Source organism: Sitophilus oryzae, unplaced genomic scaffold (genome assembly GCF_002938485.1).
Source record: "Sitophilus oryzae breed Bouriz unplaced genomic scaffold, Soryzae_2.0 scaffold_965_pilon_pilon, whole genome shotgun sequence".
In the NCBI taxonomy this organism is placed as follows: Eukaryota; Metazoa; Arthropoda; class Insecta; order Coleoptera; family Curculionidae; genus Sitophilus; species Sitophilus oryzae.
Genome location: NW_022147600.1, coordinates 765,409 through 791,894, shown reverse-complemented (window position 1 = coordinate 791,894; position 26,486 = coordinate 765,409). Strand labels below are relative to the sequence as shown.

General features: G+C 33.4%; 2 protein-coding genes across 4 annotated transcripts in view; both read left to right on the top strand.

Moving 5' to 3' along the window:
• The window catches only part of LOC115891076 (irregular chiasm C-roughest protein-like), a 549,766-nt gene that overhangs the window by 129,121 nt on the left and 394,159 nt on the right, over positions 1 to 26,486 (top strand). The window lies entirely within an intron of this gene.
• LOC115891089 (jerky protein homolog-like) lies at positions 8,908 to 9,625 on the top strand. The gene is made up of 2 exons (XM_030911489.1): positions 8,908 to 9,100; positions 9,162 to 9,625. Exons 1-2 carry the CDS (start codon positions 8,908 to 8,910, stop codon positions 9,623 to 9,625), a joined length of 657 nt encoding a protein of 218 aa, XP_030767349.1.

Sequence of the window (26,486 nt, the reverse complement as noted above, 5' to 3'; positions counted from 1 at the left end):
CTTATTTACAATTTTTGTTTACTTTAATTTACAAAGATTGGATGTGACAATTTCATATATTTCTGAGAGCAACAACGATTGAACTTGTTTCCATGGCTAACTAAGTGAAATTATTCAAGAAAAATAAAAATTGGCTATAACTCAGTAATTTTGCGAAAGAAACATATAATAGCTTATATCGCTGAAAAGCTTAAAAAATGGCGCTTTTTATGAAGTCATGGCCAACTATGGTTTCCATTTAATAAAACATATGTTTGTGTCATATGTCAAAAATGACAGGCTTTAGAAAAAGTCGGAGAACACAATCTCATTCGGGATGTGATTATCTACAACTTTTATCTGAAAACTTTTTGTCTAAAATAGATTATAATGGAATTAGGGACAATTTTTATAATAGCCAAAATTTGTTTTTTTTTCGAAGTATCTAGTAAGCCATGAACTTTTTCAAAAATCTGAAAGGCGCATATTTATGACCCCACAAAACTGCAACCCTTTCCCCATTTAACCGACTCTCTATCTCCAGTAGTTTCCGAGATACCCATAGAGAACATCGGAGGAAACTCACCCTGTATATATATGGATGCCAAAATGTTGATCATTAAAAATGTTTGAGTAAAATACAACTTTACAATAAACATACTTTAAATCAGTGAGAAATACAGAGACCATCAGGTCATCGAATGTCACTAATATATTTTTAACAATAATGAAGCGAATTTGCCTATCCTCAATGTCTTTGTTCTTATTCATCATTATCATCACTCTGCAGCTAACGAACCTTCTACTATAAGTACTTTATTGAGAAACGATTTTTATACAGAACAACAACATTTTTCATAAAAAAAACGCATATTTTAAATATAAAAATTTATTATTCATATATGGAATTTTCAAAACTTAAAATTAAAAATAAAGCTATTACCGGATACATCAAGAATATTCCCATATCTCTGGATATACGTCCTTATTTCATTTAAAAATCCGAGTTCAATTTAAATGATAAAATATAATTATTAATTTTACTCTTAATTTATTGAAGTTAATAAACTTTTAATATATTAAAAGCAGAGCTTTTAAAATATTGCTTTGATATATCGGGTTCCATTCGAAGAGATTTTATCTTAGCATTCATCAATTAAAACCGTCTAGTTTAAAAAGCATCGCTCTGCTTAATTAGGAAAAAACGAAGTCAAATTTTTAAATATTAATGAAGATCGAATAGATGGCAAGCTATTAAGACGTAATCATTTCCGAACGGAATGATTAAAATTTTTTCACGATAATTGGAATCGTTTGTCTGTTAGAATTTTGATTAGAATTTTATAATGTATTCGATAGATAGGACGCCGTCGGCCAAAGCCAATATTCCTATTAAATAGTTCTACTTCGTTCGACGGGAAATCAAACGAAGTTCGATAATTTTCTTATTTCCTTTTATTTCGAATCGTTTTCCTTATTAATTAATTTCGCCTGAAATTATGTCGTTGTGATATAGAAATGTAAAGATAGATCGATAGACCCAGAAATTGCTAATAGTGAATTATTACTCTTGGGGTATACTCGTAGTTTATCAAGTGAATTTGTAATTCGCCTATTCTTGATGACGAATGTCTGATAGTAGTCTTTGTTATTATTACATTGCTTCTTCTTCTTCTCCTTTTTCTTCTTCTACTTATTCATGATGGAGCCCCAACTGTCTTTACATCTTTTTGGAGGTCTTCCCGGCTTTTTCTTTGCCTACCCTATCTCACTACGTCGTATCCACCGATATATTACCTACAGTATAATTATTAAATAATCTTTTTGAAAATTCTAAATGATTTTATTTAAATTTGACAAATTGAAAACATTTTTTTTTAATTCCTTTATTTACAATGTATTTTACATGAATGTATGACCTAAATTACGAGTTTTAATCATTAAAGTTGAATCGCTGTGGGAGGTTTGTGAATTTATAGCAGGATATTGCAAACTTTAATTAAATTTTACACCAAATTTTGGTTAAGGATTTAATAATAGAGTTAGCTGTTTATTGCCTAAATTGCCTCAACCGCAAACGTCAAATACACAACGGCAAATCTCTGCCTGTTGTTGTTGATTTGGCGGATTTATTTCGGCCTTTTAAACGCTTTTATCTGTACTACGCAAGTAACAAGCTGATAAATCGAGGCTGTAACAATAGTAGTTTTTTTGTAAGTTTATAATTCTCATGGCAGTTTGGTTTTGTTGAAAAATTATTTAGTAATTGGGAGTAATTTAAAAATAACAGAAAAATTAGTTCCTAAGATTTACCATCCCGAGATAATGTGGGGAGGTGGAAACATAGTACTACCCTATGTACGTTCGTTAGTATACTGACTTCTAGGATATCGTAAGTCACATTTTGGAGTAATTTTCTAGTATATAGTACAGTATTGGCCATAAGTAGATGAACTTTGTTAAAATAATGGGTTTTTCCTAATATGTTTAAAATTAAGATTTGAGCTATATTTACTTGAAGTTTAGTGTCAGTGCTATAAAAATAAATGGCATTGCTTTTTTAAAATTTGCTTTAATAAGGTAGAAAAAAATTTAAATTGAAAAAAAACATTGGACAAAAGTAGACGAACAAAATATATATTTAATAAAAAAAATCTTATGTTAACAAAAACTGAAAAATTAACTTATAATTTACTAGTACTTAGTGAAATAACCCTTATTCTTAATTACTTTCAGATATCGCTTAGGCATAGATCCCAGGAGATTTTCAATTATTGAAAAATCGATATTTTTCCAAGACTCTTCCAAAGCTGCAAATAATTCTTGCTTATTTTTGTAGAATTTGGTCCTAATGTGTTGATCCAAAATTTCCCATAAATTTTCTGTTGGATTCAGGTCTGGGGATAGCGATGGTCATTTGAGAACAGTCACCATTTCATCTTCTAAAAACCTTTTAACCAATTGTGAGGCATGTTTCGGGTCGTTATCATGTTGGAAGTAGTGTACAACTGGCATTTTTTCCTCCAAATAAGGCACTAAAAGGTTTTGTAAAATATCTCTGTAGCCAAACCGATCCATTAGGCCCTCAATCCCATACCCAGAAAAACAGCCCCATACCATGATTGAGCCCCCACCATGTTTTACAGCGGGTCGCGTGTACTTTGGTAGCAATCGTGGTAGTGTGTTGGGAGGTCTTCTTACATGTTGAATTCCATCTGATGACGCCAAATTAAATCATCACTAAAACAAACTTTTTTCCATTGTGCCACAGTCTAGTTTTTGATGTTCCTTGGCAAATACTAATCGGGCCTTCCAATTTTTTTTTGATAGCAGTGGTTTTTTGGCGGGTCTTCGGGAAAACAACATTTAGTCAACTAGTTTACGTCGGATCGTCCTTGTACTCAATGGTGGATAACCCATTTCTTCAAGTTTTGCTTTTATCTTCGTTGACGGCAAAAATGGATCTTGTGAATAAATTCGTTTTATGGCTTTTATCACATTGGGACCAACTTTTTTAGGTCGTCCTGGTTTTCTTTTTATAGAGACTAATAATCCTCTCTCATTATATCTCTTTAAAATACAATGTACCGCTGATTTTCCAATGCGTAATTACTTAGCGATTTCCGATTGCTTCAAACCATCCTTAAAAGCATTCACTACTCGCAACTTAAGATCTGCATACAAGTTAATTCCACGTGGCATGATATATCACAAGAGCTCAAATGTTCATAAAAGCTTTTGGTTCATCTACTTTTGTCCAAGAGAAAAAAGCAACATTTGCCAATTCTTATCTATAACTGATAAGACTAACAGAAGAATTTATATTTGCTTGTAGTATTTTGGTGATAATGTATTAACCTTTTAACATACAAAGGTACATAAAATAATTTTGTTATTTAACACCTCAAATCTGATTTTCTTCGCAATTATTGGTATTGGTTCATTCACTTTTGGCCAATAATGTGTATCGAAAATCTAGAGTTGTATAAAGTAGGTGTATTACAATATTTTTTCGAAAATTTCAAATAAAGTACTCTATTCTACTAAATATTTCCATTTATTCATACTACTTTTGGTTATTGAAAGTATCTAAAAGGCAGATATAAATTTACATTATTTAAAATTGAAAAGACTCATTTGTCTGTGTTTACACATGTTTGTGTTTACCGTGTGTTCCAACTTAGTGTCACAACTTAACTTAAAATTACATCATATCAGTAATGTTATATAAATTTATATTATACTGAAAATTCTTAATCAACAATTATTTTTCAACGACGAATAATAATTATTACCGATGAATATAAAAATTATAAATAAATCCAGTATGTTTAAGATTTCGATCGCAGTAAATTCTTATTCAACTGCAACCCTAATAATTTGTATATAAATCAATCTAAGTAAATATACTTAGATTAATTTTCAAATTATTAGGGTTGCAGTAGAATAATAATTTACTGCCATTAAAATTCACATATAATAATGTGAAGATCTTTACATGGATATATTAGTTATTAACAAGTACGATGATTATAACACTTGTACAAATATATTATGTATGTTTATAATTTCTTTAATTATTTATAGTTTACTTAATTATCTACATTAATAATTTTAGTGATTATACATTATACCAGCCTGCCATCAAATACAATTAAGTGGGTTGGTTTATTGTTTCTGTTGTTCCCTACTAATGAAAATTACATTTAATTAAAATGTAAAGTTAGAAGATACACTTGTAGATAAATATGCATTGGGTTTATAATTATTACTAAAATAATTGTTTCGCTGGAACATAACATTACATGTATTTATTTTTACCAAAAACAATAAAACGAAAATGAAAAATTACTTCTCTGCATATAAATTAATGCATTCCTCATATACACCGCTTTTCAATTTAAGATGTTATTAGAGGATTCGTTTTGAAAATAAATTAATTCTCTTATTCCCCTTAGCATATTTACATTTTCGCTTGAAAGGAGTTTAGAAGTTGTATTATAAGACTTGCATACCTGTGCTCACAGAGGTTCCGACGTCGTGAAGTTTTCATATCAAAATAAAGTTAACTGCGAAATAATAATCAAAATGTTTCGGAACAGGCGCCGTAATAACAGTCTGCGTACAAACTACGACAATGTTTTCCTTGTTGAAATTAAAATCTAATTTTCTTTGCATAAAATTTGAAACATTTTTAAAAACTTTCGCACAAACAAAATACAGGGTGGTCCGAATTGTATTCCGGAAACTTCGGCAGCATATTCTGCAGATAAAAATAGGTAAAAAATTTCGTTTAAATGTATGTCCTAAAATGCTTATTTTTTTAAATTAATCATATTTTTCTGCAAAAAATGATGATAAAACAGTTTTTGTTGAACTTTTGGTACAAAAACACTTCAAATTTATGATCTCAGTCTAATAACTATTTAGTAAACATGTTTAATTTATGTCAATGATGACAGGTATTGATAATTTCAATTCCAACTATCTCGAAAACCATTACTCGTAGCGATTTTTACCAAGAGACCTTTTTTACGTAAAACGTTGTAAATGTATATTTTTTTACTCAGTAGTTTTATACAGGTACGGACGAAAAGTTATTACTCTTCAAACCAGTTAAAAAATGTCTAGGTGGCGCCCTCTACTAGTAGGAGTCATATTGACATCAAAATAAAATTTCTCATGTTAAAAAACTCCCAGACACCAATTTTCATCCAAATATTGACGTTACTGTAGAAATTATTTGGAAAAAATCGAAATAAAAATGAAACTTCTACACCCTGTATCTCCGAAACTAAGCATTTCAGGACATATATTTATACGAACTGTTTTACTTATTTTTTTCTGCAGAACATGTTGCCGAAGTTCCCGGAATACAGTTCGGACCCCCCTGTATAGAGCGTTTTTCGTTAGATGTCATAGTTTCCGAGATATAAGCAAACAAGTGAAAAAATTGCCTCCTCCCCCACTCCTCGTCTATCTTCGGGGACTTTTGAATACCTACACATATCAGCCCAGGTCTAGAGGAATCGTTTAAAACCATTTTCAAAACTGTGGGAATTTTTTCGACTGATCGACCTTTTTTTAATTAATTTGACTGGGGTAATTAGAATATTGAAGTACTAGATTTTCGGTTTTATTATTTGAGATTTTCACTATAATCTCCTTTAGAAGATGGTATATCTTGAATTGAGTCATTGAACTATGTGCTATCATTGCTTATAACTGTATTCTTAACTATTAATATGGTAAAGAACTAGCATAAAACAAACAGACGACTAACCCTTAACAAACTAATAAAATTTTATGTCCTCTAAATTGCTTAAATACAACCCTGGGTCTCGAGTCACGACTTTTAGTTTTATTTTCAATAATCAAAGGTAAACATTTTGTTTTCTGTCTGGTTTATTTATACCTTTATGCTGCAATTATTTTAAATTCGAGATCGCGATCAGACGTTGACTTAAACGCTATCTCGTGACTGAAAACTATTATTTTTACACTAAATATTACGTCAAGGGCGGATAGAATAAGATTTAGCAGTTATACTAGAATTACACACTTGAAAAAATTAAGATTGAAATTGTAACCAGCAGTTTGCGGTGTGCTTAAGCTTTATCGATAATTGGTTATACAAAGACTTTTATTTTTGATCATACATTTTTAAATTAATAACATTAGTCACAGGTATAAAGAGTGAAATGGCCTTATATTTATTTATAATGGATTCAAATTATTTTTATGGTACTTATAATAAATAGTATTTTGCAGTTTTATTACATATTTACAAAATTATCATCATCATCATTTTCAACTTATTCAGCCATTTCCAATTATGATATACTTTCTCTTACATATTTAGATTTGCCGATTGATGACTTTGATTCTGTGGATGACATCTATTACCTGGGTCTTTTCTCGTATCCACTCTATTTTTTATGGCTTTTCTAGGTTATTCCCATATTTCGTTCCATCAGGCTTTACGCGACCTTAAGTTTCCTTATAATGTCCATTTCAAGGGTCTAGGTTTCACATGCATAGGTTACACATTGGCCGCATGTTTTCTTCTTTAGATCATTCTCGATTTGAATATGATTGAGTATCCATATGTACTCTATACTAACTTAGTTCTTCTGCTGATTTCTGGTCCTACACATCCTGAGCTGTATATTGTCCCTACTAAATCATATTTTTTTAAACATTATTAAAGTTTAATAGTTTTATTAATCATAAAGTTAAGTTAGCGTCTCCAATTTGCTGCTAAGGCTAATCTGGACGGGTCTACTTTGTAAAAAAAGTTAAACGGTCTATTTTATTCCATCAATATGGCGCAGTCGGCAGGATTTTGATCAGTCTATATATATCACTATATATTTATACACGTTTTTTATTTTGTATACATGAATATTTTGTAAAAGTTCTGAATATACAAAGAATATACGATACCAAAGAAGGTTCAGATATGGACAAATTTTAAGTAAAGTAAAGCATCTCGCGGGTCAGTTTGGATGTGAAAAACTGTACATTAGCATACATAATGATCATATCACATAATAACTATAATTTATACGAAGCTAGGTTTTACGATATTTTAATAAGGCATTATTTGATCACTACTTCTGACACTGAAAAAAAAATTCGTATCTAAATCTTTGTTAATTTTCTAGAGAGTATAAAAGTCTCATAAAAAGTTTAGAGCTTTTATAGTAAGCTTTTGAGTTTAATTCAACTAAATTATTATCCACTTTCGAAAACTTTTTTTACTTGTTTTTTATTACCAAAGATACAAAGTTGCTTAAATTGGTCAACTAACTATACTACTTTAATATGAACCATATAATTTCATAGCATATAATCTTAGGAGAAAATTTGTCATATTTTCTTTATTATATTGTTAATGGACATTTACTCAAGCAAAAACTTCTTTCCTATTAAGAAACATGTTTAAAAATTTGAACAGTTACTTTTTATATTAAATTATAACCAACATCAATATATACTATTACATATAACGTAGGTTTATTATGTAAAAAACTTAGGATCCTATTGTGGATCTAGAAATTAATTAATTAATAATAAGGATAATAAGGATACATAAGGTGAAAAGGGGTAAAATAATATAAAGATAATAAGGATAAAAAATTCTTATCCAAGATTAATTCAAATTTTTTTTTTAAAGAATAAACTCAAACCTTCCAAATGTCATTAACACTCCCTTATTTGAAATAACGAGATAAAATGCGTCACCTAAGAAACACAAGGGAGACGTCTCAAAAAAACTTTCTTTTACTTTTCTTTTATTATTGTTTCATTTAAACTTCGACTCAAAGGAAAAGAATCAGCATAAAAATGCGGAAATTCCCCAAGAATAACATTCTTTCTGTTGAGAAAGGGGACCGCACTTACCTGATAATCTAGCGCCTTAGAGGGCTTCTCATTATAATACGTAGCACATCAAAGCTGGCGGATGTTATTTTCCACGCATTATTTGTCTGTTTGTTCGCGACCCGAGATGCGGAAATATCTAGAGAATAGCATACATCGAGATGAAAGGAATATAATACGAATGTGTCTTATGTTGATGCATGGAAATGGATTAATTTAAATATACAAACAAGTTGTGTCGAAGTTGTTCTGGAGACATTAGATAAAAAAAAATGATAAAGAAACTGGTCGAAGATATTATGCTCTTTTAAGTACAGTATAACTTCGGCAATCCGTACACCTCGTAAACCGGACATTTTCAGATTTTTACCTTCTGTAATTCGGACACTGCTAAAAAGCATGACAAATTACAACGGCTAAATGCGAAAAAGTATACTAGTATGTATACATATGTAAAGAAATATTTTTATACATGCAGCGGCTTGTCCAGTCTAGTCGTACGTAGTATTTATTTGGCGCCGAGTGTTAGACCACGTGTAAAAAATGACTCCAACGAAACGCGTCCATTGCTCTGCTACTATTAAAGAGAAGTGTAAAATTCTTGACAGTTTAGATGCAGGTGGTAGTGTTCGGCATGTTGCGAAACTATTCAAGATACCAAAATCAACAGTATCCGATATAAAGAAGAACAGAGTGAAGATTCGAAATTTTGTTGCGAGGTCGTACACTGATATAGGTAAGTTTATGAATAAATGCTGGGTTTTGAGTTTGCACTAAAGATATGTAATGTTTTTTAGGCCAGAGAAAAGTTATGAAAAAGCCCGAGAATCCTGATGTGGAAGAGGCGTTATACACTTGGTTTCTACAGCAACGTAAAAATCACATTCCTGTCTCTAGTGAAGTCTTGCGCACAAAAGCCAGATTTTTTTATGAGCGCATCACTGGAAAGACTAACTTTCAAGCTAGTTCAGGATGGCTTGACAAATTTAAGGCAAGACGCGGCATTCGTTTTTTAAAAGTATGCGGAGAACGTGTTTCAAGTGACGCTGAAGCAGTTGCTCCTTTCCAACTTAAACTGCAAGCCCTGATTGAGAAAATGCAATTAACTAAAGAGCAAGTCTACAATGCGGATGAATCCGCACTTTTTTGGAGGGTTTTGCCAAACACAACGTGGGTGCATAAAGATGAGAAATCCAGGGAGGAAAGTTTCAAAAGACCGTGTAACCTTTATGCCATGCTCAAATGCATCAGGCACACATAAGTTGTGCACACGTTACTTGTGTTAGGTAAATCTAAGAACCCCCGAGTTTTCAAAAATGCACAGTGGTCTGTGAAATACGAGGCTAGCACCAAAGGATGGATGACCCGAAACATATTCTCTGAGTGGTTTAAAACAATCTTTGTTCCTGAAGTGAAACAATATCTGAGTAACGCCAATAAGCCATGCAGGGCACTGCTTCTTGTTGACAATGCGCCTTCACACCCACCCGAAGAAGAGCTCAATACGAATCCAAATTTCATAGTGGTATTTTTGCCTCCTAATTGTACTGCATTAGTTCAGCCAATGGATCAGAACTTGATACAAAATATCAAGGTTTCTTACAGAAGGCAATTGCTGACCCACATTATATCACAAGAAAACAAAGACACAATGCAACTGCTGAAGAAATTTAGTCTTCTGGATGCAGTGAATACTCTCGACTCTGCTTGGAAGTCCATAACCGAAAAGAATATTCAAAAAAGCTGGGATGGAATATGGCCTCAATTGGTGTCAGATGAAGAAGATGATATTTTGCTGGCCGATCTAAGAAAAAGCCTACTTGAAGAAGCTTTGAAACTCAACGACTTGAAAAAATGTTAAAAGTTATAGATCCGGAAAGTGAACTGAATGATGAAGAAATAAGAAACTGGGCGACAGGAAGAGACGAAATAGCTGTTGATAATGTTGGCGACGAGGAAATAATTGAATCGGTACAATCAAACACAAACGATGAAGAAGAGGAGGATGTTATTGACATTCCTACAAAAATGAAACACATAGAAGCAGTACAGTGTTTTTCAAAATGCGTGCAGTGGGCAGAAGAAAACAAATTGAATTATCAAGAAGTCCTTTTATTGAAAAAAAATTAGAACTATCAAGAAAGCTTCACAATGAGAACCTTATACAAAAGAAAATTGGTGACGTTTTGCCTTTAAATACTCGTACATAATATTCCTTTTCGCCAGAGAGCCGCAAAAGTTGGATATGTTTTAACTTTTTGTATTATACGTACATACACATATTATTTGTAAAACACTTGAGTTAATGTTGGTACATATAAATATGTAAATAAAGCTAAAAAATTAACCTGTGTTTCATTATCAGCATAACTTCGGTAATCCGGACAATTCACTAATCCGGACGACCACCTAAACTATATCTGTCCGGATTACCGAAGTTCTACTGTACATATTTTAATATTGACAATCATAACATACAGTTTCACTACTGATATGACAAATTAGTTTACTACAAGAGATCTTTATTTTTTTTTAAATTGAATTTTGAGGACAACATAAATATAGGTTAGGTTAGGTTACTGGGGTTTCTCAAGTTCTTTTTATACTCTAGCAGTCGTTTTGTCCTTTTACTATCTACCATTCGCCACAGTTTATAAGCTGTACCGCAGACCTCAGGGTGTTGCCACTTCTCTTGCAGCTTGTCCTCGTCTCTCCTGGTCCCTTCTTTGGCGGATCTGTCCGCTTCCTGGTTGTCCACCACATTGCTGTGGCGGCACCCAGCACAGAGTTGCCCCGCCTTGATGCAGCCAAGTCAGTGCTCTTCGGTTTTCATCACAGTTTTCGATTTCATTGATTGCATAGTGATGCTTCTTAGAGCGCCCAAACTGTCAGGGTATATCACGATATCTCCTATTGGTCTATCAGTGATTTTTCCTCGTATACAACTGATCTCTTCCTTTATAACTAATCTGCTTGTAGAACATTGCAGCCATCCGATAACCTTATATATCGTCGGATGTCTAGTTCCTCTGAAAAGATGTCCATACCTGCGCCTCCTGCTTTCTCTGGAGTATTCACTACTAGGTTGCTTTCCCATTTTTTCCTTGTCGGTATGCCCCAAAATCATGTTTGGTGAGCATATAGTTCTTTTTCTGAAGACAACATATTCTAATGCGTGTTTTTTTTTAAATTAGCAGTCATCCTTATTATATTTAACTTTATCCTAATCGTTAATTACTGCTTTCCCTGCAAATTCTTTTTTGTTTTATACTTGCTTGTTTTCTAATGTCCAAGTCCCATCTAATATTAAAACGTCTTCTGGGTCTTTTTGTTGGTCCATACTACTGTGTCCTTCTGGTAGTCCATCTTTCGTCAGTCCTTTTCTCTATGTGATTTGTCTATTGCGATTTGAGAGATTTAGTTCTGTATATCAGATCTGCTAAGGTAGGTGGTGTCTTTCTCCTTGCTCCTCGGCAGAAAGACCCTTTAGACCCTTTTCACTGCAAACAATTTCGGCCCTTGCCAATTTTTTAGCTTAGGTGCGATTTCCAACAACCAATTCGCCGATTCTTGAGATACACAATCTATAAGGATTATGCCCACCCGAAAATCCCCGCAAAACGCAGCTGACCCACATTTTGTAGATCGTTGTGTTGCGATACGATCACCACTACTTCGTCCAGTATAGCCTCTTTTAGAACGTTTGCTGGTCGGTGGTCAGAGCAACCTCTGGGAAATCCTTTGGTAGCACCGCCATTTTCCCTTCTCCAGCAATAGCGGCAAAGCTGGTGATACGTCCCTGCTTGCCTCCCGATGTCGGACGGCTTTCCATCCTGGCTTTTTTCTCTTCCTGCCGGAGAAGAAGTGAGAGATTCTCGCTACCTCTCTTGCCTTTTGATGGAGATGAGTCAGGCTGCTTCTTGGTTTCTTCCCCTTTTCAGAGGAGTGTTTTCACTTTTGCTTCCTCTGGAGCAAGTCCTTCGCAGAGCAATCGGAATATATCCGTGCCTCTGCTCCGCTTAGACCTACTCTCAGAGGATCGCCTAGCCCGCCTGGTTGATCTAGGCCGGATAGACAGAACGGTAGTTTGTGTCGCTTATTGGGTCTAGAGGTAGGCTTCCGACCCTCGCTGGACAAGGTGGTAGCTTGTGTGCCACTTATGGAGGATAATCTCAAGCCAGTGTCAGCCGCTTCTCTTGTAGTTTCCTTTGGATTTGGTCCCTTGAAACTTTTATCGATAATATTCCCAGTATCGCTAGGGGGCTGCCCAACAGCTTTACCCGTGGTGTTTTTAATACTAGATCTCATAGTGTTCCCACGAGTCGCTAGGGATAACCAAGCGAATACAGAGCCCCGCATGTAGAATTCAGGGGTAAATACAATGGGGTGTAATAAAAGAAGATACTTTAAATTTACGATAGGAAAAAACGGAAGACAAAATGTGGAAAAAACAAGTAATAGTCAACATATTACAATATCTTTTGTAGAAGAGTTTATTTTTTTTTTCTTTTTCTTAAACCTTTAGAAATTTATATATATATATATATATATATTTTTTTTTTTTTTTTTTTTTTTTTTTTTTATCATTCGTTAAGAATGTCACGGCTTCATTGTCTTGTTTGCCGGTTGATGATGGATTTTTTTGCAGGTTCGGGTCTCAACCAGAGGCCTAAGAACTCCGCAAGTGTTTGCGTAATATTTGCGCTGTCCCAAAGATCGCTGTTTTCTGGAGCTGGGTGGTGCTTAACTCCATGATCTCGAGGTCAATAAGGTGTTTCCCCAAATTCGACGTGATGGCTCCCATGGCTCCTATGACAATTGGGATGACTGAGAATGGTTTTCTCCATAGGCGGGTCATTTCTCTTCCTAGCTCCTGGTATTTATTGATTTTTTCGATCTCCTTATCTCTCACTCGGGGGTGTCCAGGGATGGCTATGTCTATTATATTGATGGTTTCTTGGGTTATCACCACGATGTCCGGCGTATTGTGTTCAATTCGTCTGTCAGTCTGGATTCGGAAGTCCCAAAGTATTTTTCCCCTATCGTTTTCAACCACCTTTTCTGGGTAGTGGTTGTACCAGTTTTTCTTTACTGGGGCGCCGATATTTTTGCAGATGTTTCAATGGATCATGCTGGCTACGTTATCGTGTCGTTTCTTATATTCCGTTTGTGCGATCTTACTGCATCCTGACACTAGGTGGTCAATGGTCTCATCTTTATCTCTACAGAGTCTACATTTTGGATCATCTGTCGTTTTGTGTCTCTGCATTTAATTGCATTTGTTGTGAAGGCTTGATCTTGTGCTGCAAAGATGGCTGCTTCTATTTCTTTGCGGGTTGTCCCATTCGATATACATTGGTATGATTTTTTATCATCTGCGTTTTCTTTAATATTTCTTGCGTAACTACCGTGGAGGGGTTTATTATTCCAGTTTGCTATTCTAGCTCATATAATCTTTTGTTTGTATATTTTCTTGTTGTCCTCTTTTACATTTAAGATATTTTCTTTTAATATCTCACGGATTAGTTTCTCACGACTTGTTTTGAGATATTGGCTTAGGCTTATTTTCTCCCCCTCCAGAGTTTGTAACACTTGGACAAGTCCTCTTCCTCCTATTCGTCGCGAAATGTAAAGCCTGTCGATATCACTCTTGGGATGCAATGTTTGGTGCATTGTCATGATTTTTCTTGTTCTTTTGTCAAGTTCTTCAAGTTCTGCTTGTGTCCAATTTATTATTCCTGCAGTGTATCTTATGACCGGAACTGCCCAAGTGTTTATGGCTTTGATACTATTTCCTCCAATCAATTTGGTTTTTAATATTTTTCTAACCCTTTTAAGATATTCTTGGCGACTAGATGCTTTAACCTCTTCGTGCAACAGATCGGCCGCTTCGAGAATTCCCAAGTATTGGTATTTATGGTCTGGGCCTAGGTTCTTGATTATGTCTCCATTCTCGAACTCGATTCCCTCTGATTCTATGAGCTTTCCTCTTTGTAAAGTCATTGTCGCACATTTGTCTAATCCAAACTGCATTCCAATGTCCTCGCTGAATATCCGGACCGTGTTCAGCAGCGATTCAATGCCTCCTCGACTTCCAGCGTACAGCTTGAGATCATCCATGTAGAGGAGGTGGTTGATCTTTCCAGCTCGCCCTGATACCTTAGATTTGTTGAGCAGAGTTGTCAAAGGGAAAAGAGCCGTCGTGTAAAGCAGCGGAGAGAGAGAATCTCCTTAGAAAATTCCCCTTTTGATCTTTAAACTGGCCATAGTCCTGTCCTCCAACATACAGATTGGTTCTCCATGAGTCCATGCCCTTGGATATAAACGTTGTTATTTTATTACTAATACCGTAAATATTCAGGCACTCCCGGATCCAGCTATGCGGTAGAGAATCGAAAGCTTTTCTATAATCTATCCAAGCCATATGCAGGTTTTTTGCTTTCTTCTGCAGTTTTTAATACCATTTTGTCGATTAATAGTTGATCCTTTGTACCTCTGGTTTGTTTACAGCTTCCTTTTTTGTTCCACTGGGTATAGGTTGTTTGTTGTTAGGTGTGCATATATTGCCTCTCCTAATATACCCGTCAGCACTTTAAATGTCGTTGGAAGACACGTGATTGGTCTGTAATTGCTTGGAATTGCACCTTTTGGGGATCTTTCATGATAAGAAACGTTTTTCCTAAGGTTAGCCATTGGTAGTCTGTTGGGTCGTCCAATACAGTGTTGAATTGTCCGGCAAGTCTTTCATGTAGTTTTGTTAGGTGCTTCAGCCAGTAGCCATGTATTTCATCTGGTCCAGGGTGCTCCAGTTCTTAGATTTTCTAGCCTGTTTCTTAACTAGTTCTGTGGTGATCTGGAACTCTGGCATTTTTGGGGTTTTCATTTGTTTTTGGTGTCCTTAATCCATTTTGCTTCTGCGTTGTGTTTAGTGCTGTTATCCCATATGTCTCTCCAGAACCCGTATGTGGCTTCTTTGTCTGGCAGGTTTTGTTTGCCTGTGTTGGAGTTTTCTAATGACTTGTAAAATCTTTTTTGGTCTGTTTTAAAAAGCTGATTCTGTCTATACTGGACAATTCGTCGCTCGTATCTTTCGATCTTGTTTGCTGTTGTTGCCATTATGCGCTGCTTAAGTTCTTCTTTATATATATATATATATATATATATATATATATATATATATATATATATATATATATATATAGAATGTAAGTGAATTCACTTACATTCTTCTATATAGACTGGTGGTAGCAAGGCGGCTGCTGCTTCAAGAATAAAGTGCCTGAGAAAGCCCATCATGATGAGGCGAAACGTCGCATAATAAAAAAAAGTTTCCATTTTCAATTAATAAAAAAAAAATCCTCATACCCAAGGAAGGAGAAAAAAATAAATAAATATATATATATATATATATATATATATATATATATATATATATATATATATATATATATATATATATATATATATATATATCTTTTTATTTTATATTTTGAAATTTTAGAAATAAAAAATCTGTCTGTTAAGTCTGAAACAAAAGTTAGTTTCGCAATTTAAAGTTTCGGCTGGCTTTCTTTCCACTCAGAGTGGGACAACATCGTTGTGAATTTCGAAACGAAATAGAAACGGCAGCCAGCCAGTTTTCACGACAAATTAGAGCCCAAGTTGGCTGGCTTATTATGTTTTCTATTAAAATGTCGAAAATGCCGGAATACGATTATGGAAAACTTTAGTTCCAGTTAAAAGTTTAATACTGTTTCTTTGTTACCGTTAAATAAGTTTCTTATGCTCATTAGTAGTTTTAATTCGAAGATAAGAGTAAACGAACCGGGAAATTATTCCGTTAGTGAGCGCGAACAGTAGTAGAGTTGATGGGGAAAATTTTAAGTTATCAAATCGAGTTTCTAACGGGGTAATAAGTGGATTAGATACGTGTAGGTCGCAGTTAACATTAGTGCTATTAGAAAACTATTCTTACCCACTATATAATTTGATTAGAAACATATTTAGAAATGCACGATAACTGGGGTAGATTAGCTGTTCAGTTCAATATGATGGGTGCGTCTCAAAATTGGTTCACCCTTATAACTTTTTTGTTTTTTCAGATAAAAAATCGAAATTTGGTATATTAGTGTATAACATAAATAAGGAGTGATTGACGTACTCATTTGTTTTCAGTCACTTCCTGTTAAACCGGAAATGACTACAATTTGTAATTTTTAAATGGTACCCTCGGTATTTTGTTACTTTATTCGATAGAAAATGACACTCTAAATAGAATGACATATCATATGCCAACTTCTGACATTTTCGAATATGGTTTATTTGAAATTGCAACATGCGATGCATAACGACAATTTGACTCGAAATACCAAGTGTGTGTTACCGAATTACTCGTAAAAAATGCTTTTTCCAGATATGCTAGTGAACCACTCTCGTTCCATTTTTTCCAAAAAAAATTGAGATATAATTAAAAATATCATTTGGGCATATTTTAACTGGCTAGGACAAGACACGAATATTTTAGACGATCAATTTTATTTTTTCAAGGCTACATGATTAAAAATTAGTGTTTTTAACACAACCATGTCACTCTAGATTAAAATATAAAATTCAACTTTGTTTTAAGCAACAATGTCAAAAGTTGACGTATGATATGCCATTCTATTCAGAGTGTCTTTTTCTATCGAATATATTAAAAAAATACTGACGATGGCATTTAAAAATCACAAGTTGTAGTCATTTCTGGTGAAACAGGAAGTGGCCGAAAAGAATTGAATACGTCAATGAATCCTAATTAATGTTATATACTAACATAGCAAATCTGGTTTTTTATCTGAAAAAACAAAAAAAAGTTATAAGAGTGAGACACTTTTGAGACGCACCCGGTATATAGTAAACTCGGTAGTAAATGTACACATAGATATCTTGTAGAGGACCAATTGCATGTACTTGTGATGGTAACATTAGTAGTAATTATATTACATTAGTACTACATTTTATCCGTGAATACGAACAGCATTATTTGAGAGGTTGTGCTAGGCAATGATACATATACAAGAATACTTGGTGATTTGCCATTACCTCCTTTGGGTGGCGAATTGCTTTTTGCACTAATGATATAAATATATATTTTTATTTAACTGAAATGCCTATCTAGTACGCTGGCACATCAGCGGACACAAGTGCTGGAGCCTCGGTTGCTCACACACACATAGATGTACTATAACTCCATAACTGTTAGACATGGTAAAAGCTTATTGGGAAGATAATCTAAGTTAATTTAAGAAATAACGTAAATAACTGGATAAAGTTAAAAAACAAACTTATCAAATATGTGTTCATATCATAAAACAATCAGTCGAGAAATTTATCAGGCTGGGTTCTGACTTATTGGATAAAACATTGTAAAAAATACAAATAGCAAAATATATTAGAACGACATGGAACTAGACGTTCTAATATTTTCAGCTGATTCAGTCAAAATTGTATAGTTTATTATACTTGAAAATAATTGATGAAATACATCTAAAATACATGAGAGAGGTCACCTACGCTCAGTACAGAGTATAAAGTATCAAACCTTTAAGCTATATTAGCGTAATATAGACTCTCAAAGTATGTCGTTCGGAGATACAAGACCATGGACCAGACCCCCTTGGTCTCCCAGAATCCAGTCTTCGTTTTGCCGTAACACTTTTGCAAGTTTTGCACTCGTAAAAGATAAATATACGAATTATTATTCTTCATTTATGACATTAAAAATTAGATGCGAATAATACACGTGAAAGAATCTTGCATTATCGCTAATAATTTTGGTTTTGCATAAGCCTTGCACTTATTTATCTTGGTGTTGCAGAGCTTGGTCTTGTTTCTTCTGCAAGACCAAGACCGCAAGGCCAGGTCTAGTCACGCTCATCAATAGCAGTGGTATTTTACAAAAAAATATTTTGTTTATATTTGCTAAATTTTAGTTTCAGTAGTAAAATACAAAATATTTTTTATTAAATCACTAACAGTATAATATAAAGACGTTATAATTAACGAAAAGAATCATTTTTAGAAATGAATTAATTCAAATATATTATGAGTTATTTATAAATCATTCAAATATCAATATTTTTTTATAAGTTATGAACTACCTAGCCACATTTTGAGAGTTTGAGCATCGATAAAACATGAAGAAGTATAAACATAACACTAAAAATGATTAGTCAAGGTAGATAATGGACTTATAGTACCAAGCTTTGATTTTCACCATTAAGATTTAAATTATACAGACCGGACCACCGTAGTAGTAACATAGGCAGAACCGGACGAATTAGCGTATACCCGTCCGCCGGATAAAAAGCAGGCGAAAAAATGCGATAAAATAAAAATAGGTAGGTATGTGATAAGAATGTTACAGAATTTGTATTTATTCGTGTTTTAATAACCAAAACGAATACATAGATTCTCGCTACAGCTCTCGTGTAAAATTTATTTTTTAAGTAAAATAATGGATGTTTACGAAGTTCGTGAGAAAATTCAAATTGTAAATTGTAAAATGGTATTTCCAAAATACGTCTTATCGGGATATACAAACACTTTTTCACAAACTTTTGTAAACAGGCCAGTTCCATCTTTACCTACTATATCAAGAGTTATTAATAATTTTGAAACACATGGGTGCGTATCCGCACAAAAACACAAAATGCCTGATGTGTTGATTAATGAAGAACAGGAGTTAAAGCAAGTGTTTGGGGTGGTTTTGTAGGGGAGCATATGATTGGTCCATTTTTTATAGAGGGTAATTTAACTGTTGCAAAGTATTTGGACTTGTTACAGCAGCAGATTGTCCCTAGAATTCGTGAGTTATGGGGAGAAAGATTCCACAATGTCTGGTTTCAACAAGATGGTTGCCCTGTCCACAATGCCCGTATTGTTCAAGAATACTTTTCCCAACCGTTTAATTAGTGGATGTGGAACTATTTTGTGGCCCGCTAGATCACCAGATCTTTCTCCCAACGATTTATTTTTGTGGGGTTATGTAAAATCCAAAGTGTATGGTCATAATAGGACTAATAATCAGGATGAGCTTCAAATAAAAATACGAGAGGCTTTCCAAGCTATTAGCCCTAATATGTTAGCCAATGTCAGACGGGGATTTTACGACCGCCTAGGCTTCTGTCTAGCACAAGAAGGTGGTCTTTTTGAACACTTGTTATAACTTTTTTTATTTAGAGTAATATTTTAGTTTTTTTCGAGTTTAGAGAATTTATTTATTTTTCATTTTGGCTTTAAGTAGTAAGTATTTTTATTTTAAATGTTACCTTAACTGAAGGTAAACACTTAAAATGAAAATAATAAATACTCCGCACTCCTCGCGTCGTATCCCTAGTGTCACGACCGACCCGTCCAAGCACAACTGCAACTGCGTACTGCCTGACCAGCCGACTAGCTGGCAGTGACTCTCGAGTACGAACGCAAATCGGGTAAACGTAAATTCGTCCGGCAACTTGCTATGTTACTAGAAGCCTGGTCCTCTCTGTATGTTCTATTTGAAAATTCATCAGATTAAACATCAACGTAGACCACTTACTTAACGGTTCTTTACATAACAGCAAAATTATTAAACGAACAAGATGTTAAAGTTTCATGTAATTCGTGAAAATATTTATGTGATTAAAAGAACTAAAACAGGTTGAAATATAAACAAGCAAAAATTAGAACAATTTAATAATCTTGTAGAATTATATAGTTTTTGTTCAATATACCGAAAATCATAAGTTATCTAGTATTACTAATTAAAGAAATTTAAAAATATAACTCATAAATAATATTTTCAACTACTTGTCTAAAATTACAGTTGGGAGGTTGGAACCTTTGGTGTTACACAGCAAATTATAACACTAAATCACTACAATACACCAAAACACTTTTGCTCTTACACTGGACGCGCGTTTCGCTAACCATGTTAGCATCATCAGATATGGCATGGATATTAATCATCCGCTGATGATGCTAACATGGTTAGCAAAACGCGCATCCAGTCTAAAAGTAAAAGTGTTTTGGTGTATTGTGATGATTTAGTGTTTTATTTTACTTGTCTACATTTAACTGTAATTGAAAAAACGTCTAAATCTAACAGAAATACTTATGAATAATAAAATAGAACTGTCATAAAATCTAGAAATATATTTTTCTGTTTGTAACGTTCGTAAAATTTTCATATCTACTTTTTATTTAAATAAAATAAAAAATAAATTTATGTGAAATTTATTCATGTCTCAGATATACAGAACACATAAACAAATTAAAAACGTAGACATAAAGTAAAAACAAGAAAAAATATTAAAATGTTCAAACGGAATCTAGTCCTTGTCGGAGATATTTTCCAGCTCGTGAATTAAAAATGAAATTTATCTTTGTTACAAAGTTCCTTAACTAACTTCTCAACTTTTATATCTAATTAGATTTTGTACGACTAGTAATAATTAAAGAAAGTAAACTTTAAATAGGTTCTTGTGCTAGCGTCATGGAACACCTGAAAACGGTCAATATAATTTAACACCGGCAAGTTTTTCAATAGATGTCCGGCAAAAAATCATTGTTAAATAAATTAAGTTTCAGTAGACGAAATAGATTTACAGTTCTTTCATTCAACTGATCGATATTTTCCATAGAAATACAATATAACTTTTCTTATGTATTATTCAAATTTATTTTCAAGTTCAAAGGTAACCGAACTAATTTTTTTTCAGTTATAAATTGTTAAGCCATTTTTTTTCTATCGTCAGTAATATTCCTAGGTTGAAAACGTTGTTGTATGCCATTGAACCGTTTACAGTTAGTTGTAGAGGTCGGAGAATACCAGATTATCGTTTAAATATGCATGAATATCGATGTCTGGCTGTTCGTTCTTTGTAGTTTTAGATTATGGCAAAAAGTTGTTAATAGCATGGTGTTCGTCCAAAATTATATGAATTTAGGAATTGTCTTGTAATTTAAGTATCACTAATATTTCATTCTTGTGATTATGTTCTATTGTTGCATTAGAGTAAATAACACAGTACTTACAAATTTCAAATAAATTTGCTATTATTTTTAGGAGGAATTGATTGACAATCCTAAAATGTATTAAACCTTCATAACCCCACTATACAGGGTGGCCCACCTCATTCGCCTCGGTTGATTATAAGAAAACGGAAAGATACAGAAACAAAATATTTTCTGGGTATATGTGAGGAGGCAATGTGCACAATTTAAAATTATTTTGAAATATACAGGGCGTTTCAGAACTAAGATCCATACCAAAGTTATATTTTTTCTTATGGAACACCCGGCATTTTATTTCATTTTTGGATTCCTGGGCCCAAAAAAAGGCATTTATTATAAGGGTTAAATATGTTTAAAATCATTGGTTTTTGAGATATTTAAAGATATTTAAATTTGCATGCTACTATAGAATAGATTATTAACACCCTGTACATTACTTTTCAGAATTAATTCTTGTGCTGAATTTAAAGGTAGATAAATAAACTTTATTGGAAAATATTATTGCTTCCTTAAATTTATACAGGGGTATCAAAAATTGCTGATCTATTTTAAGGATTTATTCTACATAAAAACTTCGTTATTTCAAATAAAACACCCTGTATTTTTTGTAATAAATGGAAGCCCATTCAAATGTTCTTTCAAAGTATATTAGGGTTTCCTATACCTATCTAGCTCAGATTTTGAATAAAGAGCAATTTTTCAATAAAATGGCAACCAAGAGGGCTAGTGTCGTCATGACAAGTTTCTAGTGACAGTTAGTAGCTATTTTCAAAATCGAAATTAGTTTATGAGCTTATTTAAATTTATACCAGTTTACTTTTATTTAATTTATCTACAATAGTTTAATAAATAATATTTATTAAGTATGTATTTATTATTATATCAAGAAAAACGAAGAAGTAGTTCTTTGATTTATTTTATGATGACTTGTAGATATATGGATTTTCTATAAAAGAGAAAAGAGACAATTACGACAAATTCATTTTCTTCACTTCCAACGACAGATTTCTGCCTAACAGGTTTTTTTATAAACCAAACTACCAGCTCTGCGAAATAGGACAAGTAGTTTTTCAAAGGGACGCTTATCAGGAAGATTCCTGTTCTTGGATACCTTTGAGCATAAGCTTTTAAGGCCAAGAAGTAATTTTCCTCACAACATAAAAATCACTATAAACATATACATTCGTTCCGCCAGCAGATACTGCTTTATTTTTCTTGATAGAATAATGAATACTTACTTATTAAACTATTGTAGGTAAATCTAAGTAAACTGTTATAAATAATAATGTTCATAAACTAATGTCGACTTTGAAAATAGTTACTAACTGTCACTAGACAATTGCAATGGCGACACCAGCCATCTTGATTGCAATTTTATTTAATAATCGCTTTTTATTCAAAATCTGAACTAGATAGGTATAGGAAATCCTAATATAGTTTGAAAGAGCATTTGAATCTGCTTCGGTTTATTTCAAAAAATACAGGGTGTTGCATTTGAAATAACGAAGTTTTTGGTATGGTGGGGATTATAATTGCTCGGTACACCGCAAGTTTCGTTTTTGTGCTCAAGTCATGATTGTAGAAAACCCTGTCTTTTAATTTCCAGAATGCTCTTGAGGCGCTGCTAATCCTGTGCTGAATTTCAGAGTCGATATTGGCCTTTCCCGAAATCAAACTGCCGAGGTAATTGAATTCCGCTACATATTCCAATAGTTCTCCGATTTTTATAGCATTGTTATGATCTTCCGGGGGAGTGCACATGATTTTGGTATTGTCGATGTTTAGCTTAAAACCGAAAGCCTCGTATGCCCAGGTATATGTATTCAACATTTCTTGTAATTGTTGTAACGTGTTTGCAACTACAGCGCAGTCATCAGCGTATTGAAATTCTGTGATGAATTTTGTACATGTTTTTGCCCTCAGCCTTTTTATGTTGAACAGACCGCCGTCATATCTGTATCTAATGCCCAATCCTGTCTCCTGTAGTTTGCTGTGTACTATAATGGAGAGCGCTGCCATGAATATGTTGAATAGGAGAGGCGCTAAGACACATCCCTGCCTAACTCCTGTATTTGTCAGAAGGGATCGCTCAGTGATCCATGATGTGACAGTCTTGACTGGTTGTTGTTATGGAGGCTTTTACACACTGTAAGAAATTTGTTGGGTACTCGGAACTTTTTCAGAATTGCCCAAAGGGCATCTCTGTTCACAGAGTCGAATTGATTGACATATTCACTTGTTTTCGGCCACTTCCTGTTTCACCGGAAATGACTACCACTTTTGATTTTTAAATGGCAGCCTCTGTATTTTTTTACTTTATTCGATAGAAAATAACACTCTGAACAGAATGACATATAAATCTTTCAAAAAATTCCCAATTTTCCATTTTTTTGCAAAAAAAAACTCTAGAGATCTTTCTCGTTTGTGCTTAATAAATACAAGCTAGTTAGTGCTCATACATACTCTTATAAGATAACTTTTCTCCACTATGTTCGTAAATATTCCTCGCCACCAATGGGAATATTCTCTCTTATTGCAACACTACTTATAATATTATAAGGTAAAAATAACTAAATTTATATACGCTACATTATACTAAGAAATAAGAAATGAATTCAACATGCAAAGTGTTCTATATTTTACTTTTACAATGCATAATAGAAAACCAGGTTCGACCGCCGAAAGTTAAAAGAAAGAGTTTTTTACTTTAAGGTAAACTTAAATTCTTAAAAGGTTTTACGGTCTTTTCCTATGAATTTTAAATTCTAAACTGCATAGATTCATCAGGCGGGCTTCTCTTAAGCGTGTTAAAATTTTCTTAATAATTTTCTTTAGTTTTAAGGTAGCCGCTCGTTTTCTTTTTAATACCCTAGACTTTTTGAACGAGTTTAATTAAAATTCTGAATAATTATAAAGATTCTTAAAATACTAATTAATGAAAATACCTTTTTGTCGTAATTTACGACCCGCGAATTCTACACTTAGGCACGTTTATGATCTAATTTTTATCCGTTAAATATGGACAAATTATTACTCCATAAAATTGCAGTTATTTCGCTCGTTAACTTAATTTATGGATACGGATACAATGTAAATAGAAAAATGTTGAATAGCTGTACTAGAATGAAGTTTGTTCCACTTATTTATAAACAAGAAGAATTTTTACGCTATCCCGATTAAAGTATCGTTATTTCAGTTTTGATTATTATATTTTGATTGTATGAAAACATCGTTAATAATGTACTCATAGTTGTGGCAGGTTCATGAGGAGGTACAATTTTACAAAAATATTACCACTGAAGCAAAATATTTTAAAATCAAAATGTTAGTTCATACCGTGCTGGCAACTCTTACTTTTGAGTCGGTTATTTACATATGTGGAAGTAAATCGCATTGGGACCTTATTAAGTCGGAGTGAGAGAAATGCGAAGGTGTGCTGTTGCGGCGTTGCCACATTTCTCCGGTTCTCTTTGACCTATCAAGTAAAGTAAAATCATGATCGCAAACTGCTTATTTTTTAAAGACTTTTTTTAGAAAAGTTAACTCGATAAAATCATTAGATATGATTCTGAGCATCTGAAATTAAATTATAAGAATATCGTTAGGGTGTCCATATTTTTTATAACGAGAAAACGTCAGTGATCGGATAATTTAAAAACTCAACTTTTTAACACTTAACACGCGATAACTCAAGAACCACTTTAGATATTGAAACTTTTTTTTATTTTGAAGTTTGGATCTTTTACAAAATTTTTAAATTAAAAATTCCGTCCATTTACTTTTAGTGTATAGCAATTTTCAGCAATCGTGTGACTTTTTTATTGGTAAAGATTTATATTATTAAATTGGTTATTCACATACTGTCTGCGAAGAAAATATAGCAGAAATATTAAGAAAGTTTTTGAAAAAATACAGTCAATTATTTCTAATGGATTTCGAGATATCGATTTTTGAATTCATAGTTCTAATAGCGCGACCACTGTCGAACACGAACTCAATTCCACTTATTTTTATCAAACGAGCAAGTGTTTCTAACTTGCACTTAAACATTTACATGTAGGGAAAATTACAACGGCTCGTTAATAAATAAACAAATAAAATATCACAAGACGTAATTAAATCTTAAACTGAACGCACTTCTCTAGAATTTTAAATACTGAGGTACTGATTGTGTCGACGGCATAGTGATTGAGGCTGTAAAACTCGGAGGAGGAACACTATTAAAATGGATTAAAGACTTATTTAACCTATGCCTTGAAAAAGGAATAATCCCGTCTCAATGGAACAACGCCATAACGATACTTCTCCATAAAAAGGGCGATATCACCGAGCTTGAAAATTATAGACCGATAAGCCTTCTTTGTCACTTGTATAAGCTGTTTACCAAAATCATTGCCAAACGTCTCGAACGTAAACTAGATTTCTATCAACCAAGAGAAGAGGCAGGCTTTAGGAAAGGTTATGAAACAAACGATCATCTTCAAGTAATTAAAGTCCTGATAGAAAAATCTGTGGAACACAACAGGCCCCTAGCATTGGTGTTCGTTGATTTCCAGAAAGCATTTGACACAGTAGAATTAACATCAATAATAGCAGCATTGGAGCAAGGAAGAGTAGATTATACGTATACAAGGCTTATAGAATACATATATAATAATGCCACCACAACTGTAAAACTTCACGAAACAACAGATAAAATTGAGGTAGGCAGAGGAGTTCGACAAGGGGATACTATTTCGCCTAAACTTTTTACAGCTGTCCTTGAATACGCAATGAAATCACTCTCTTGGGAGAATAGGGGCATAAATATCGATGGTGAAAGGTTGACACATCTCAGATTCGCAGATGACATCGTCCTTGTCTCAGATAACATCGGAGTTTCAAATCGGATGCTCGAAGAATTAGTGCAGGCCTCATTAAAAGTCGGTCTCCGGATAAATACGAGTAAAACGCAAATAATGACAAACTTAGTGCTGACACAGAACATCAGAATAGGTGACGCCGACATAAAAGAAACACATATATACAAATATCTCGGGCACGAAATACAAATCGGAAAGAACAACCAAACACACGAGATACAGCGC

Coding starts and splice junctions, on each gene's coding strand:
- LOC115891089 (XM_030911489.1), top strand. CDS start 8,908: ATGACTCCAACGAAACGCGTCCATTGCTCTGCTACTATTAAAGAGAAG. Junction 9,101..9,161: donor GAGGTCGTACACTGATATAG/GTAAGTTTATGA, acceptor AATGTTTTTTAG/GCCAGAGAAAAGTTATGAAA.